The 18,649-nt window shown below is 38.0% G+C and overlaps 1 protein-coding gene across 2 annotated transcripts in view; it reads left to right on the top strand.

Annotated features, from left to right (window-relative positions):
* Nucleotides 1–774: 774 nt before the first annotated feature.
* MED13 (mediator complex subunit 13) overlaps nt 775–18,649 on the top strand; it is a 58,831-nt gene continuing 40,956 nt past the window's right edge. Inside the window, exons 1-3 of one of the 2 annotated variants that reach the window (XM_026114821.2) lie at nt 775–968; nt 3,026–3,260; nt 13,237–13,405. In XM_026114821.2, the coding sequence (XP_025970606.1) occupies nt 903–968; nt 3,026–3,260; nt 13,237–13,405 (470 nt within the window). In that variant the 5' untranslated portion in view covers nt 775–902. Of the gene's footprint in view, nt 969–1,085; nt 1,318–3,025; nt 3,261–13,236; nt 13,406–18,649 lie in introns of those variants that run through there. The other variant, XM_026114822.2, reaches the window with a different exon arrangement.

The raw sequence follows: 18,649 nt of genomic DNA, 5'->3' as shown, positions 1-18,649 counted from the left end.
GGAAATTGTCTTCTCCTGCCTTTACGAATTCTTCACACTTGCCTTGCTTCTGGCCCTGAAGTTTGTTTTTTGTGATTTTTAAATTTTAATTTATTTGGAATATATTTGGAGCAGGGGAGAAGAACCCGGTTCCCCCCCGCCCCCTACCCTGTTGCCCTCGGACTCCGAAGAGACGAGCCTGGATCTTGCTCTCTCCCACAACCAATCCTTCCGAATCATTCCACTATTTGCCCCTTTCTCATCTGATGACTAAAGAAACAGGAGGAAGAGGAGGGAGGTTTCTGGATTAATTGCCCCCATCGGATTATTTATTTTCCTACTTCTCTTGCTTGGCATCTGAGATAAGAGGAAGGAGGGATGTCAACTGATTTTTACCCCTAGTCCCCTGGATTAATTACCCCATTTTTATCCTCTTGTTGGATCAATTACCCCCTTCACCTCACCTCCACTCCCTCCCCTCCTTATGCGAACGAGAAGACAAGAGGAACGGGGAGGATTTTGATCTTAATCTCCTGTCGTTGGATTACTTACCGCCTCCCTCTTTCTGTTCTCCCCTTCCGTGGTGGCTTTACCCCCCCGTTTGATATCCAGAAGAAGAGAAAACGTTCCGAGTTTCTCTCTTTTTTTTTTTAATTTTTAATTTTTCTTTTTTTTTTTTTTTAAGCCCTGTCTTATACCACTCTCCTCCTGGGTTATTTATCCTGCCACTATTTCGTGTGCATGTGTGTACGTATGTAAATCCCTTATTTAATTGTATTATTATTTGTGCGTGTGCCCAGCTCCCCCCTCCCCCCTTTCCCTCGCAGTGTCTGTCTCTCTCTCTCTCTCTCTCGCTCTCTGTCTGTCTCTTTCTTTCTTGTCGGAGGCTGTGGGATAATGGCGTGTGGGTTGTGGCTGTGAGGATGAGTTCCTGCTTCGTGCCGAACGGGGCCAGCCTGGAGGATTGCCATTCCAACCTCTTCTGCCTGGTGAGTGAGTGCCCGCCGCCGGCGCGCACGCCCCGCGGCCGCGCAGGGGGCGAGGGAGAAGCTGTCGGGGGGAGGGGAGGAAGGGGTAGTGGCAGCAAAGCAGCCATTTTTAGCATAGCTTCTGTTGGATGAGTCCTCAGAGTAGGCCCTGCCTGGAGCCAGCCAACTCTCCGGTGCCCCTCTGCTCCCCCCCCGCCGCCGCTGTCTGTCTCGCGTTGCCCCTCCCTCCCTTTTTCTCTCGGTATTCTCCCTGCAACTTGCCTTTTCCTGCCGTTTCCTTGCCCGCAACTTTTTTCTGCTTTCTCTTTAACCTTATCTCTGCTACTGAATGTGGTATTTCCAGCAGGAGGTAAGGGGATCTCCTGCTCCTTTTTTCCCAGCCCCACATCTTTCTCCTCCAGTGAACTTTCTCTCCCCCCCCCCTCCCCCCGGTCCTTCTGACATCCCAAACAAATTCTGAGCCGAAACCTCCCTTCTTTGCTTCCTAAATGGTTTCTTTTATTGCTTGGGTTTTATTATTATTATTATGGAGATCTGCTTTTAGTGATGCACTCTGTACGAAGCAGTGGTATCTTCTGTTTTGTTGTGCACCATTTTGTAGTCTGTCTTTCTTTTCTTTTTTGTAACCCAAGTATGAAATTGTTTAAATTCTTGATTTTTTTGGCAGTTCCCAATTTGATTTAACTGGACCGTGATGCAATTTTTGGTGATTGTGCTGACCTGTTTCATCTGCCTTTTCAGGCAAATTAGCTAATATTAGATGACTGCCTGGTATTTATTATTCTAGAGATTGTTATAAGTAAAAACCTGCGCCAAGCTGTTGTGCTGGTATTTTTGGAGGGAGAGGAATCTGGGCAGCCTGAACGTGCCTTCAGACTGCATCAGGCCTGCAGCTCCGTATCAGTAGTATATTTTTAAATCTTTAAGTCTTGCTAAAGTATCAACTGTTGCAAACTCCCTACCTTTCATCTAAATTGTTTCTTACTGAAGGTAGGAAGGCTGCCATGTTAGGTTTAAATGTTGCAGTAATCCTGTGTGTTGTCACATTAGGAAGAAAAAATTAGTTCTCAGCAAGTGCCGTCTGACCTTCCTTCTCCCTTCTCAAACAGATCCCATGGGCAATGCTTCCTAAGTGCCTTACGGTGACTGTTCTCAAGTGGAAAAAAAACTTTGGTAGCCTTAAAACTTGGTACAGTGTTGCTTTGTAGATAACTCAGGAATTGTCTCTTTCCCATTAGGTATAATAACCTGCAACTCTTCTACTCTATAAAGTAACATGGATCTTTGTCTGGAAGGGAATTTAGTGGATCTTAACCAGTGTGGACTTAAATCAGATGTGTAATTTCAGGATAGAAACAGGATTTAAATTCTTAAAATGTGGTGTGAGAAATAAAAAGCATGAGAGCTCAGGGTGAAATAAGTGCACTTGAAAGGCTTCCTGTGTGTGAGAGAGAATACTTAAAAAAAAAAAAAATGAAGAAACTTGTGAAATTTTCCAAAACAGTAGATTACTGGGAGAATGTATGTTTAAGCCAGATTTACTATATTATCTGTTTCCTTAGAGAAATATTGAATTTAAAAGGTAGTGTTTGCACAAATAAACATAAAGCATGAAGATCTTTGTAAAGGTAAATGTTTAGTAAACTGTACAGTTATAATCTGCAAACAATTACATTAATGTCATTCATTTTTCACTTTTTTATTTTAACTTAAATCTCACTTTTCCCTCTGTAATCTTAATGCTGCAGTGCAAATTAACAACTCTTGCTTTACTGCAGTTATTTAAAGAGATTATGAAAGAGGGTGCCTGTTTATTTCCAGTTTATCTTTTAAGTGTAGTTTCTGTTAAGTTTTGTTGGAATAATCCTTTCTTCTTCCTCCCACCTTCATCTTTCTGTGTCATCATCATGTCATAGCAGGGTGTTTTGGTTGCGAATGGAGGCAAAAAGCTGTCCATTTCCAGTTCCCTTTTGAAACACTTGGAATTACTTCTGGACTTTGGTTTCCCCTCTTCTCCCTCCTCCAATGTCTGATAGTTGTTCTTTTCTTTCCCTTAGGCTGATCTAACTGGGATTAAATGGAAGCGATATGTATGGCAGGGTCCAACATCTGCCCCAATTCTCTTTCCGGTCACGGAAGAGGACCCTATTTTGAGCAGCTTCAGTCGCTGTCTGAAGGCGGATGTACTTGGTGTTTGGCGTCGAGACCAAAGACCTGGACGCAGGGAGCTATGGATATTTTGGTGGGGTGATGACCCCAACTTTGCTGATCTTATTCATCATGATCTCTCAGGTAGGTTTAATTATAAAATATCCTCTGTTGGTTGGTGAAAGGATACTGTTAATCAGGGCTGTCTCCTGCCAGTCATTACAAAATCTGTACTAAGTGGACTATTATCTATAGATAGATTTATTGTTACAAGTCTACAACTTTGAGTTTATGGTGATAGTGGATAGGGCTCTCAGAAAAGCCAAATTATTACGGCAATGTGCTAATCAAACAGTTGGTATCTGTGTTTGGGTGGTCTTTGGCTGCTAGATATTCAAGGAGCAATTTTTTGCTGTTCACTTACTTACTGTGTTTCTTTTGAAAAATCAGGTAAGCCTAAGAATTTTGACAGGTTCTTGGAAAAGATATGCCCTGAGCTTTGCCTGTGATTCAGAAGTGAAGGGATCTGATGTGTTAAATATGTTTTCATAAGATCCCCTTTGTTGGGCAGTTAGCATTTCCAAGTTCACATACTAAACTCCATGTTGTTATTGTGTCCAAAAAAAACCCTGTAGAGATCTGAGAATTCGCGGACTATATGGAGTTTTTTTGTTTGGCAGTCAGCAGCAATGAATCTTCAAAAAGGCATCTGAAACTAGCTTGTTCTTCTGCAAGAATCTCTAAACCATGTATTTCTATAATTTGTCATCTGCACCCCAATGCTTTGAACCTGTACTTGTTTTCAAACTTAGACTTGCCACTTCTGAAAGACAGAATATTTATATTTCTCAGTATTTTTGTATCTCAAGTTTGGCAACTTATTTTGAAGATGTTAATCTCAATTCCTAAAGCAAATAGCTTTCCAACATATCTATAAAAAGAGAAAGCAAAGTTGCTTGTCAGCAAGGTGATGAAGTTAACTTTTAAACTGTCTCTGTAAGTCTATTGGTGAGACAACACTGATACTAGAAAAAAAAAATTGCATTTCTCTACTCTCTTTTCCAGTGATATACAGTATTCAGATTACTGAAGTGTAAAACTGAGACCCAGGTTTGGTGACCTAGTAACCAGAACTTGTTAATACTCTCTGTAGGCCAAAGCACAGATATAAATTTGAAATGTCACTAAGGATGTTGACTTGAAACAAATTACACTATTTTGTATGAAAACTCCATTATTATATGATCTGGAAAAGAACTTAAGTACTAAAATGACACTTTTTGATGCAATAATTGACTTTAAAGTTTGGACTGCTGCTGTTATTCCTGTCCATCCTGGAAACGGAAACTTCAAGTCTTAAATGTCACTTATAGTGTAGGTTGCTTAATGCTGTAGTGTATTTACAGCTTCCTTATTTTGCCCTATGAATAACCTCAGTCTTGACTTGCAGGGACCATCCTTTGTATGGCTGAGATATAACTTACACTAAATGCTATTTTTGGCCTGGGCTTGCCCTAAGCAAAGACCAACACTTGTGCACAAGTACTTAGGTAAATTTTGTATGTAGTTGGTTGGTGGGCTTAAATTGAGGTGAGAATGTTATGCTTTTTGTGTAGAACATAAAATACATATTAAGTCATCTGGAGACTGCATTTCTATTCTTGCTAGCCATCAGAATTATTTGTTGGAACAATTTCCTTCACCTTTTGAATCTATCTACTAGTGGCTTAATATGAGGTGCCTTTTAAAATGTTGGTATTTTGTAGCTGACCTTCTAGATCAGCGTGTATTCATGCCTTTACAGAATTGTGCTTTTGTGCAAATAGATAAGCAGGTATCTTCCTAGGTACTTATCAGCACTTAACCTATCCTAGAGTATAAGGGAGAGATAGTAGAGGATTAGTTTTTCCCCAGCCACATCTTTGCAATTGTTCTGGGTATTTTCTTTGTTCAGGTTGCTGGTAGATGTCTGCACTTCAGTAGAGAGGTTATTCTACATCTATCTTGCCATTAGACATTTTTCACATTTTACTACTCAGGAGACTATTACCTATGTCTGTGTAGGCATTTCAGACCTCTTGGTTTTAGCAAACATTTTTTTTCCCTTTTTAATTAAAAAGGGACATTAAAGCCCTTTAGAGTGTGTTAGTCTGCTTGGTTTTTATACGACCAAAGGCTGATAAAGATATTAATCAGCTAGATTGTGGAGGAGATGGCTGAGGAGTGCCAGCACTTGCATTCTTTTTCTTCCCTGTTACACAAAATCTTAACATGAACCTCATGTAAGGAAGAATTATGGCTGAAGTGAAGCAGTGTTATCTGACCTTTGTCATAGACCCAGTGGATTTTTTTCACTGGTGGACAATTTCTCCTAGTAATTCATGTTGCCCTGTTCTTCCAATATTGCTTACATTTTCAGTGGGAAAGACAAATTACTTCCTGGCAGAGGCTTCTTACCTGCAAAATTGACTGGAAATTGTTTGCTGCTGACAGTTAAGGTGCTGCCTCATTTACAACTTTTCTATTAGGTAGAAGACGAATTGTCCCAAAGAATGGGGTGGGGAAGCAAGGAAGGAATAGAGGGGCTAAGAAAAGCGTGTTGCTGCTAATGTGTCATTTATTGTCTAGTGACAGGCTTCTCCTAGGAAAGAGCTGTAGTTTAAAAATATGTCTGGACAGTATTAACAACTTTGATTCTGGCTTTTCTTGTTAGGAAACTATGCCTGTTGAGGAGAGGTTAGTATTCTGACAGTTTTTGATTAACTGAGTTGTAGTTTCAGGGAATAATGGGCAGTCATTGCCTGGAACAGATCTTGGTCATCAACCCTGAGGGATCTGAAATATGGCAGCCTTCAAGAATGTCTTTATCCCCTATGGAGCCCATTTCCAAGATCACTTCAAAAGAGAATAGTTTTGTGGGTGCGCATCTATGCATATCAGATTAAAAGAATTTATATATATATATATATCTTCACCCTGTACACTCCAGAAGTTCATTCTTTGCCCTAGAGATACGTTTGAATGACTGCTACTGGCTATATCTGAATTCTCATATCAAGCCTTGGATAACTGTCTTGCTGATGGTCAGGGATTGTTGTTGCCTGGGGCCACGTCAAAAGGAGACTTGTTCAGAGATGGTGATTGATCAGTAATATTGACTTCACTCAATCATGTTTTTTTCCTTCCCTAGAAAACTATTTATTGTATATAACATGAACAAAAACCGTAAGTCTGTTCCTCTCCTAACATAGCTAGAGGCAGACAGAAGCTATAAAAACATTATTTTATCCTCCAACAGCCTCAAAGGTTATGTTTGTGTTGTGACAGTGAGGCTTGATTATAGTAATTCCTGCAACTCAAAGCTTAAAGTAGGACATCTCTTCAGATTTCAGAATGCAGTGGTCTCTCTCACTGGTCTAGTCAACAGCTATTTTATTAGATAGGTTCTCCTTTATTTTAAAGTGGTTACCTATACTTTTTTTAATTGGCTGTGGGTAGTTTCAAACCTGAAAACAGTTGGGTATGAATTATGCACAAGAGGTAATCTGAAGGAAATGGTTACAATTTGATTAATGCTTGGATAGGGGAATGCTCCAGTATACCTTTGACCTTCAAATTGCATCTTTTAAATGGTGAGGTATAAGATGTGGGTTTTTCCTTCTGCTCTCTATTAAATCTTTTTAATTTACTTTAAAAATTAAGCAGTTTTTCATGTACCTATCATATATAAAATTAATCATTCTTGTTTGCTGAACAATCTTCAGCACAACTCAGTGAGGGATAAATGTATAAATGTGATGCTAGTCTTAGCTCTCATGCTGGTCTTTCAGCAAGGCATTAAGAATAAGGAGAAAGGTCTGTATACTGATGCTTATCTGTTGATCCTATATGGTAAAAATGGCAACAGTGGTGGCGGCAGAGATAGTTGGATAGTTCTCAATATGTGTGATAGATTATATCCTTGTCTCCAAACAAATCTGAATTGGTTGGATTGCACTCTTGTCAGCATTAGGTGTCTCATTTCTCCTAATATGATAGAAATTAGAATATGAACCAGTTAACATAGTGAGGGTTCATAAAAACCTGGTCAGCTGCAAGTAGTCCACAAGGTGAACTTTGAAAATAGTTTTGCTAGTGATTTACCTGCATCTTTTTTTCTTTAACACCATTTGCTTCCCAAGACTATTTAACTTGAAGGAAAAGAACTCTTTCTTAAAAATTTTGCACTCAATGTCCATATAATGAGCTTAATTAGGTTGTTTGTGGTGGATACCTATGTTCCTATATACATGATAAGAAAGCATTATGAGTATTTGTTACTTGTTGCATGGCAAACTGGTGCTTTAGCATCTTCTGTCCTCCGTTTTGGAGGTGTGTCCACTCCAGCAACACTGCAGATAAGCATTATTCAAAAATTCCTGAAGCACTCTCTGTAGAACTTCAGTGGCTTGTGTCACTGGATGTGACTACCAACTTGAAGGTGATAGGTGATGTTTAATTTTATTTCTCTATTTACTTATTTTTGTTCTGACAAATATGCCGGTGAAACACCTGTGGAGTAAGGTGAAAAGTACTGTGTAACAATGAATGAGGGTTTTATATCATAATAGGCTGGTTATGGGTACAATGTCACATGCATAATATACCTCTATAAAAGCAATGAGTCCATTGTCACTAAAGATAAAATTTAACAATGCAAGTAAAATCTGTTTGCATATGAAATTACTCAAAGATGGAGGTTAGATATTAGATGAAGGAAGATATTAGAACATTTAGCTAAAAAGATAATTATTTATCTTTCAGCTTTTCTCTTCTTGTGGCTATACTGTAGACTTCCAGAGAAGCAAAAAAGCTACAGCTATAAAGCTAACAAATGCTGAAGGATACTTATTATCTTGCTATCTATATAAGCGAGCATAGTTACACAGTTACAAAAGTGTAACACTTTTTTAATAATTAGAAAAGAAACTCTGTGCTGAGTAGAGAAGGTATGAAGCTCATGTATGTGATGGTTGTAAAGGCTAGCACTAGAAAAGCTAATTTGTATTGATGTTGAATATTTGAGCATGGTATTTGGATAGTAGCTTGTGTTTTGGCTTGCTTCTCAGCTATGAAATTTTCCAACTGATCTAGATATCTGGGGCCTTTTCGGTGAATATAAGTAACAGATACAACTTTGCTGGAAACAAAATTAGGATGCCTTACTGAGATTCTTAAACTAGTATTTTTGAATTGTAGTCAATCTTTTTCTACACACAAAATCCTTTGCTTATCATTTTATAAGGGATGTAGGCCCTTGATTACTCTTTGGTAGTTTAACTAGAGAGTTCTTGCTTTGAGCAGTCTTACTTAATTTGAAAATAAAGTATTTGAATTTAAAAACAGGTTTTTTAAAAACAGTAACACTTGAGTAAAGCTTTCTGTCATACATTATTGTTATATTATTTAGAGCAGTAATTTCATGCTACTTTGCTTATTACACTTCCCTAGTAATTTGAAGCTTATGTAGAAAGTGTGATTTGAGTGTATAAATCAGAATTTTGCATCAGTCTGTTTCTATAACTGACTTGCTGTCAAAAGACAACTGAAAGAAAACCTGTGAAGGTAGGTAACACTTTTTAAAGATGTGTCTAAGTCATGATACTAAGGAATGGATTTTTCCCCTAGGTAACTGAAGCTAGTGTGTGTGTGTGGTGTGTGTGTGTTGGGGGGGGAATGTAGTCTGAAGTGCAGACTTGACTGATTTGTTTCTTCAAATAGTTTGTGTCAGAGGCTCATTGAGCATTAGAAGATGTTTTTAACAGTATGGTAAGTGTATTCAGTTTTTCAAGAGTTGATGCTTATTGGTGGTGTTTTGCTGAGATGATCAGCAAGACAGTGAAAGAAAGAAGGGGACAATCCACGTTCTTTAGACATGTTCTTAAAACTATGTATTTTTTTGTTGCTATGTATTTCTCCATTACAAAATAGGTCAAAAAACTTCAAATTTGGTAATCTTACAAAAAAAAAAGTGCATTAAGCAAAGATGTATTTGCCAGCATTCCTTGATTCTTAAATTTGGCTAAAGATCTGTAGGTAACAAGTATGATTTAAAACATCTGAGTTGAATGGAAACAGTATCAAGAAATTGCTTTTTCAGAATTTATTGGAAATGGCAGGGCTGTTGTATTCAGATCATGCTTGCAAACTCCTTTCTCACAGTATGCTTGTCTAAGAGCACCTGTGAAAGAGAAAGGGGCTTAATAAGTGAAAGTGAACTCTACTGTTGTTTCAGGTGAACTATATGAAGGATGTAAAGTAGGACATAAAAGTAATGAAAGCAAATCAGCATTCTAAAACTGTTTCATTAATTTTGGATGTTAGTAATATCAAGGAGGTGTTAACTGAGGAATGTTTGCCTTTTTTGTAGTACAGAAGGTATATTTTCCTGATCATTGTTTCCAATGATCTTTTATTTCATGATACTTTTTAGCTTCACTCAAGGAAAACTCTCCATTTAATATTTGGTCTAAAGAGGGAGGGAACAAAATTCATTATACTAGAGCGAGATATGTGTGTGTCTTATATATGTATGACACATGTATTTATATAAGACCCACATATGTAAAATATATATATATATGATAGAAATGTCTGGAAGAGTAGAGTGGTTTGGATAGCTAAAAGGACTAGTGAGAATGTTTATAATGTCCAACTTGCCAGAGCAATCTTGTGATTATCACTCATCTGAAGTGAAACTGTGACTTAACACCTTAAAATAAATAAGCAACTTTTTTGATCTACTATCACCATCAGGGTGAACATTTAGGATTATTCTGTTTAAGAAATATCTGAAGACAAAAGTATCTCTTCTTCTTCTTCCCTTTTTAATAGTATACTTTGTACAATTTCTGTTAAGTAAGAGATTTTTCTGATGTTGAGAGAAAATAATTTGAGTGAAGGGAAAAAAAGATAGGACATGTGAGCAGATGTCATAATTCACTCCTTCCATCCCCCACTCAAGAAGGGTGGGGGGAGGACAACTAAATAGCAATAAATAGGTGTTCTGTGTCCTTTTGAAGGCTATTATTTGCATGAATTTGAATAATGTTCTGAAATTAGAGTCTCTAGCTGTCATCTTATTTAACCTTTCTTGTCTATAGCAAGATTCACTTTGGTTTAAGCAGGTGGTCTTATTCTGGATACCAGACATTCTCTCTGATCAGTAGGCATGTTTATAGCATGCTGCCTTTTTAAATATTAAAGGTTTTAATTGTAATTTCCTTATAATGCCTTCCACTTTCCCACATAATGTGCTCATCTTCTGTAATTCTGAAGAGCTCTCAGAGTTGTCTTAATTTACTGCTGAAACAATCCTATGGCAAGTTCTCGCATGTAAACTTTTGTTCATAACCTTGTTGTTAGCATAACTATTAATGTTAAATGGGATACCTAGCACTTGGTAGCATCTTCAGAAAATGGAACCCTCTCCTTTGTGTCCATAGTCTGACCACTGAAGTACAAGCCCTGAGTTACACTTCCACATAGTTGTGACTTCAGCATCTTTCTTTCTCTCCATTGATACGGTAATATGCCAAAACAGAATTAGGCATAAAGGCTGGAAATAGCTCTATTTCCTCTTATAATATGTAATTGATGCAGGGGATGTTCTTGGAACGATTTTTTAAATTACAAGAGCCATATAGAAACCAACTATTTAACCTTTGAAATGGTGTGGAGTTTATTGTGCAGTTAAAGTCCAATATCATTAAGCTTTGTAGTTAATGTTTGTTCTATTGAGCTGCTTGTTTGCCACCAGTTGAGCAGTATGTGCTGAACAGCAAAGCTGCCTGCAGGATAGGGTTGCTCATTTGTGTATGTCCACAAATCTCTGCACACAGGAAAAATGTGTCCTCTTGGCACAGACATTTTATACCCTTTGACTTTGAACCTTAGTTGCTTTTTGTTACAAGTTTCTTGTACGATGTTTCTTTGGTAAGTTACTATATTATCTTGTAGCTGTATGATTTAAAAAAAAAAAAAAAAAAAAGAAAGCCCCACAAGTTATTGCTGAACTTCCATGCTGAAATAGAGTGATGGAGACAAAAAATCATTGTGAAGTCTCTTATTTGGGAAATGCAGTTCCTTGCTTTGCCTTGTCTTTACCAGAAAATGATCTTGGGTAACTACTTATCTGTAATGATGTGCATCTCTTCACTTCTAAATTGTGGGGCAGGTCTGTTTACTCTTTATCCCAGTATCATTCTCCAAGGGACAAAAGAAGAGTAATTTTCTTTAACTTATAGTACTGACCTGGAGTGAAAATGTATTTTACTTATGTGGAATGTAGCAAGGTACAGATATGGCCCACACATTCTGGTTGCAGTAGTGTCTTGAAACTCCTTTCTCTTATAAACATTGCTTATTGTAATAATCTGTAGTTTTTTTTCTAAATAAAACTTGTGTCTGGTTTTCTACATGCTCTCTAATTTAAGGATATTGAGACTTTAGTTAATACTGTTGCAACCTTTTAAGCTTGTAAGTGGCTTCCAGACAAAGGTGAAGGGACTTATTATTTCAAAGGGGGATTTAAAATGCAAGGACTTGGCTGCATTACTAAGGTTTCCTGACCATTGAGCAAACCAGTAGAAAGCAGTGGAAATCAAACCAGTTTTTGAACCAAAATCCTTTGTGAAGGAAGGGTGAACAGACAGGTCTCTATTATAGGAGTGGTTACTTGGAATTAAATCTAAACCCAAACCTCTCTTCTTGGAGGTGTGCAGTGAAAGTATGAGGGGCAGTGGACATGAGATATGAGCAACCTGTTTGAACTTTGAGTGGAGGTTGGAGCAGATGACCTCCAGAGGTCCCTTTCAACCTAAATTATTCTATGACTATCCAGAGACTGAAGTAAAAATATGTCTCCTTATCTGTGTCAGACAATTTTTTAGTCTCTGCTGCTACCTGGAATATAAAAGCAATGGCAGTATAACTATACTAGGTTAGTCCAAGGTGACCAATAGCAGATGTTTAAGGATATATGTAAAACACAGTATACTGGGGAGTTGCAGGCATAAAGATAAGAGCTGATTGTCAGTAATTTGAGGACAAGATCTTGAGGTTTCTTATATTGTGCTCCATGTTGTATGTTGCTGGAAATGAATGGTATTATATATGTACTGTGTGATATTACAGGAACTTTAAAATGTCCCCCATTTTTCTTGTGTAACATAGCTGCCATTGTAATTCTCTGGACCAGTGTGTTTACGCCTACGACCAGTAAACTACTTTCAAACACTGATTTGAGCCAGAATGGTTAAAGAGATTACAGCTTCTTGTAACGAATCTTGCCTCCAATTTGGCAAGTCAACTTGGTTTGTGCAAGTTGGATTCAGTGACTGGTTTTGATTTGGGGGGGCACAGGACTTTGCAGTGAAACGCTGAGATCTTGTCAGTATGAGCTGGGCTTTGTCTCTTTGCTTGCTGCTTTCCTCTTCTACTTTATGGCTAGTCAGAAAGCAGGGCTAGCCTGCTTAAATATCTTTATTTTTTGTTTGGATTAAAAAAATATGTAGTTGTGTGAGTCTTCTGGGGCAGATTCAGGCTGCTCTTACCAGTGTTTTCTAAAACTAACTGACCCTTAATGTTTATCAACTTGTTGATGAGGAAGATAAAAAAGTAAATCAATGAAACTTTGCTCAACTCTCCTCAGTCAATGGTAGTTAAAAATATTCAGGTGTATTAAAAATCTGGCCTTGGGCAATTTGTTTTTAAGCGTAATTGTCTATCTTTTCAGGGTAAATAGTTCAGACTAGTCAAAACATGAGCCACCTTGCAAACAGATTGATATAAACTGATCTTCTAGGACAAAATATATAATATCCTGGTGCTGGTTGTTTCCTTTTGTGTACAAATACTTTTTTTGAGAGAGATTTCTGTAGCTGAATACTTTTAGCAATTATACGATTATAAGTAGAGTTATTACCTGAATGTTACAGGATTATTATTATTTTTTTTGGTTACAAGTTATGCTATGAATATCTTAAAAGCTTGTGGGAGAGGAAAGGATGTTGTAATATGTCTACTGCATGAAATAATAGGGTGGAACTCAATATTAATAATTTTTTCCTTTGCATTGTAGAAGAGGAAGATGGTGTTTGGGAGAATGGACTTTCTTATGAATGTCGCACTCTACTTTTCAAAGCTGTTCATAACCTTTTGGAGAGGTGTTTAATGAATCGGAATTTTGTACGCATTGGGAAATGGTTTGTGAAGCCTTATGAGAAAGATGAAAAACCTATAAACAAAAGGTAGGTATTTTGTCTTATTAAATAAGTTGTAAGGTTTATTTAAGCTTTATGCTAGAAAAAGTGTCTAATTAACAACACTGTGGTTTGTTTGGGATCCTGAATCTTTCATCTTTCTTGATTTCTGCCTTTTTGGAGTTCTTCAAAACTTCCTTATGAAGAGAGGAAGTAATATTGAAAGCAATAGGACGTATCCTCTGTACTGGTGCTCATATGTAGGCTGAGAGACATTGGAAGGAAGCTAGAGCCTTCAAGAAAGAGAAGGATGACTGTCTGTGAAGAGATACCTGATGTGGACCTGCCAGTATAATGGTTGAGACTATTTCTGGTTTGGAAACGCTACTAAAACTCACTCTTTGAGCAAGCAGGATCTAGGGAGCGCTTTAGAGGCAGCAGGTGTGGTTTGGGCAAATTGCATCTTATGGGAGATTTTGAGAAGGAGGTTTGTGATGCCAGCTGCTGGTCAGAAAGCAGATTGCGTCAGGGAGCATTGGTGTTGGGAGAATACATATGGCCCCCATATTGAGGGGGAGGAGAGAGAGGAGAGAATTTTGGTCTAGACTGGAAGGACTTTTTCTCATGGTTCTAATGTGGTTTGACATGGTCTATGTTGCCTAGTGATAAATAACAAAATGAGTGAAAACTAGGTTAGCTGGAACAAGTTTAATCGCTATTCCCAAATCAGCTTTTAAAATCCAAAGCAATTTAAAGCTTAGAGGGTGGGCTTTTTCTTACCCCCCACCCCACCCCCCAGTGTGTGGGTGTTTCGGTGTGTGTGTTAAATCTTGCATGCAGGGAATTTTGAGATCAGTGGTTTTGCTGTTTGGATGTGGAGTTGGCCTTTGTTAGCATCTTCTGCAATAAATTTAAACTTGAAAGAGAATTGGAGCTGTTTTGGAGTAGCAGGAGCAGAAGCACATGTTTGTATGTGTTTGTATTAGTAGCTGTGAACTGCTGCTCTTAATTTACATATAAACTTGTCCTTTATTTCTGGGCATTTTTCTCCACCCTAGCCTGGGCAAATGTCTCCTCTCTAGGGGTGTCCTTGTCCATCTATTTCTTCTGTCTATTGGCAATTAGTGCTATAAATCAATAGTAAGGAGTTTACTTTTAACTATTTAGGCCAATATTGTCTTGGCACAATCTGGCTCATCTCATTTGGGGAACTGGTTTTCCAAATTGCTGTTTGAAGCTGGCATTAGTTATGGCATCTCTTACAGTAATTCTGCAAACCTCTTTGCAGCAGCTGGAAAAGCTACTGCAAGCTTTTAAAAATATAATAGCGGTATTTGTTTAATTTGGAGACTCTATAATTTTTTTAAGAAGGTCAGAAGGTCAGCCTGCTTAATGAAAATAACTCTCTGAAGGAATTGTTTTGTGGGTAAGTACACAACATCAGAAGTAGTATAGGAGTAGTGGGAAATGTGTAGAAAGATGAGGCAAATTTGTATAAAAATACGATATTACACACTTTACAGGAATCTTAATGTTTCCTTCAAGATAACTGAATACCGCTTGATGTTCTGAGTAGTTGTTCTTAAGTAATTAAGTGAGGGGAGTGGTGAACGGATGTGCATACTCTTGGCATGTTTGGCTCATCCCTTGTAGGATTATCCGTAATTTGGATAATACATACTCTCTGAAAAGCTGGGCTGTATGGAGGTATCAACGCAGGCTTCTGTTGTTCCGTGCAACTTCCAGCGGGTAGAAACCCACATCATTGACATAGCCGCTTTGTGATATGTCCCCTGTAGCTAGAAAGCTTGCCACCTCAGTGTTTGAGGTGGAAATATCACCTGGAATGGTTTGAGTGGATTTTATTCTTTTCCATAAATTGGGAGGCTCGTCTAGTCGAGGGATGTTTCCCTCTCACTGAATGTTAAGCACAACGTTGCAGCAAATCATAAGGCTCTAACTTGGCACAAAGACTTGCAGCCTGCCTAGAAGGCGCTCTGAATGTTGCCCTATGTTCACCCTTATTGCCTTATTAGACAAGTGGTATTACAGCTACATAGGTGTGTCACAGCTGTTTAGCTTTTGTTGGTTCTAGACAACTTCTGCGTATTTTTCCCTCCTTAGTAAACATCTTGCTGATGAAATGGAACATAAATTTATCTTTTTTTGTAGGTGAAACCACTTAAAAAGGGCATTCTTCTGCCCGTGGATGCACATCTTAACAATCAAAATGTTTTGAAGCTGTATTTTTGTCTTTTTAGAGTTTTCTCCATCTTTCAAGTAGGAGTTGTAATAGTCATGATGCTAATCTTAAACATGTCATATAGCTTCTTGGCGTAGGAAGAATAGTCTTTTTTCAGAAGAGCTGGTCTGTTTCTTCCTCTGTTGGGGTGTTTGGTGTGTGTGTGTGTGTGTTTGGCTGCCCCTTTCCCTCCCCCCCGCCCCTTTTCTCTTTGTTTTTGGGAAAAGTAGTGCTTCTCCTATGCAGAAGTGGCCTCTCAGATGAATGTGGCAGGTGCCACATCTGTTACAGAGAATATTACCTCTCTGTTGAGGAAGTTATATATACTTCTCTATAGTGCTTGTGTTGGTTAAATGTATGCCTCGTTCTTAAGGAAGAAAAATTTACCTTGTGATAGCTTTGGTATATGCTAGTATGTTTTTGCTCCTTTGCTTCCTGCAAAACTTATTAAATGGTGGGGAATTACAGGGAAAAAATGCATATACCAAAGAAAAAGAAGACTTTGCCCTGCTCCCTGGTACACCTGCATGAATGTTACCTTGCTGCAAGTCAGACCTTGTCATTGTTATCTTTGGTATCAGCTTCCATGCCTATCGTTATGTATGCTTTGCTCTTTTTGGGACTGCTCTTTGCATTAGCATTCAGAAACCGTGAGTATAGAATTCACAAGCCTATATAATTTAAAAGTGCTTATTGTACTGGGTAAGAAGTACATTTGCTACCAGTCTGCTTTAGATCATAGTTTATACTGTCCTGTACTTTGGGACTTAGCTAACTACTGTATAGACTTGTTCTCTGTGTATTATAACTGCAGTTTTAGATGAAGTTGGTTGTGTTTGCTGTCAATCTTTAGATTCAAAAGCTTTTACATACTGGGTGGTCGGTGCTGTTGACCCTGGAAGTAATTTCTTAAGTGCACTTTCTGGAGTTATAGTTGACCAATGTACAGGGTCTTAGTCCCACTTTTTCCCTTCCTTTCTCTTTGACCAGCATGCAGATAGAGCTATTCTTTTCATTTGGAGCTGATCCCATCTTATTTTTGAGTTCCATTTGAAAATGTTTCCATGGTATGTGAGGGTTTCTGTTATCTGGTATCCTGACCATGGGAGTCGGTAGTGTTGCGCTTTTCTTGTGCAGTGGTGCAACAGGGAACTGAGACTCTATATGTCATTCTGTTACATGGTGTAATAGCTTTGTATGGGATGCAGCAGGCTGGGAGATCCATGACATAAGGGTGTGATTTCTAGTAGGTGGTTGGCTGAGATGACACATCCTCAGGCAACCATGGCTTCCTTTCTGTTGCTATGTCACTTTTCTGCCTGTATAAGGATATATTTAAAAAGCCTGTTTTCATCATTGTGTAGCATGTTCTATTTTTAAGAGTACAGTCCTTAATGTTTGTAAACTGGTGCCACTGTGGCATGTGAATGAATGATCAAGGAAGTAGGAATTATGTGGTTTTAGGTGTTCACTATTTAGTAGTACTTATGATGTGACCCTTAAACTAATCTATGAAACTAATATTATTGTTTAATCTCCTCTAAAAACACAGAAGAAGTAAAAATCTTAAATGCTTGTGCTGTGCAGCCACACGCATTGTATGTTGACAAGGCTGCAAGGTAACACTGACCTGCTCTCCCCTCCTCCCCCCCAGCCTAAAACCAGCATTGAGAAAAGTGAGGCCGTCGTGTTTGGTGAAATTTGATCTGTTAGAACAAGTCACGATTACCATGCCTGAGGAAACTGGGTGACGTTTTGGAGTGTGCTAGTCCCACTTCTCTTTACAGATAGCAAGGAAGGAATGGAGTAGCAAACAGCCCAAAGTTTCTTTTGTTAATTTGTAAGTGGGTGATTTCCAGAGTTCTCAGGAATGGGTGATGGGGTCAGAAGGGAGAACAACAGAAGAATGAAAGACTAAATAGGATGTTTTGCTAATGGCCTTAGTTGTAACGAAACAAAATCGTTGCTTCAGTGCTTTGTAACTCTTTTCAATCATTTAAAGCAAGGTGGATTACAGAATCTCAGTAATGTGGTTTAAATGACTACATATTGAATTACAAATCTTGACAAATAGGAATTTTTTTTTCTCCTTTCCACCCTATCGTGGCGATGTTGTCGTGTTCCACAAGCATGGTTGTGTATGCTTTAATTCATAAATCCGTGCTTTAAACATAAGAGATGAAGATTGTGAATTGCTGCATCCATCTGTCTGTCTCTCTTTTCTGGTTAGACTGCTCAAGTAACAGCCTTTGGATAAGGCTTTTCCTCTTGCCTAGAATAAATATAACTAGGAAACTCGTTAGGCTAAACACTATTTTAGGTATGATTCCGTAATGAAAATCAAATCTGATGATTATAATGAAAATAAAAACACGAAGTGCTTACATGGAGCACATCTGCTGAAATTTTGGTTAAAAAAAATTTTTTTGGTAATTTTTTTTTGAATGCAATTGAAAGATTAGTAAGCAAATAATTGAGTAATCCTGACTTGGTGGGATGATGTAATATACAACTGGAGACCCAGCATACTAAAAGCTACTGTATTACTTGTATGGTTGCTTGTAAATAGGAAATAATATAACCAGTTGCATGGGGTGGCAAACCAGAACTCGTGTCTGACATGTTCACTTAAAAAAACCAAAAAAACAAAAAAAAACAAAAAAAAAACCTTAAAAAAAGAACTTAAGTGATAAGCTTATCATAGCTTACAAAATAAAACTTGCTGCACAAGTTTCACGGGTAATGCTGTTTAACCTTAGTCTGTATGCAGGATTATATAGGCCAACCTAGCTTTGTTTTATTTTTCCATCGAAATACTATTTTATCTAACTGATGTAAGTAGTAAGTATATAACCTCATGGGAAATGACTGCTGAAAAATATTCTAGATATAAATTTGCCTTTTTTCTTTTTTGTAAGCCTTTGCAAATGTAATTTTCTTGATTTGAAGGTGTGCTTATCATAGATTTTTTTTTTTTCTTTGCCCCATCTTGCTAAGAGGAAGAGGTGTAAAGCTAGCTGCTATGGATACAATTCCTGAGCTTGGTGCAA

The sequence above is a fragment of the Dromaius novaehollandiae genome, chromosome 19 (genome assembly GCF_036370855.1).
Source record: "Dromaius novaehollandiae isolate bDroNov1 chromosome 19, bDroNov1.hap1, whole genome shotgun sequence".
Lineage (NCBI taxonomy): Eukaryota > Metazoa > Chordata > Aves > Casuariiformes > Dromaiidae > Dromaius > Dromaius novaehollandiae.
Note: the sequence above shows the minus strand (reverse complement) of the source record. Positions and strands in the feature narration are given on the sequence as shown.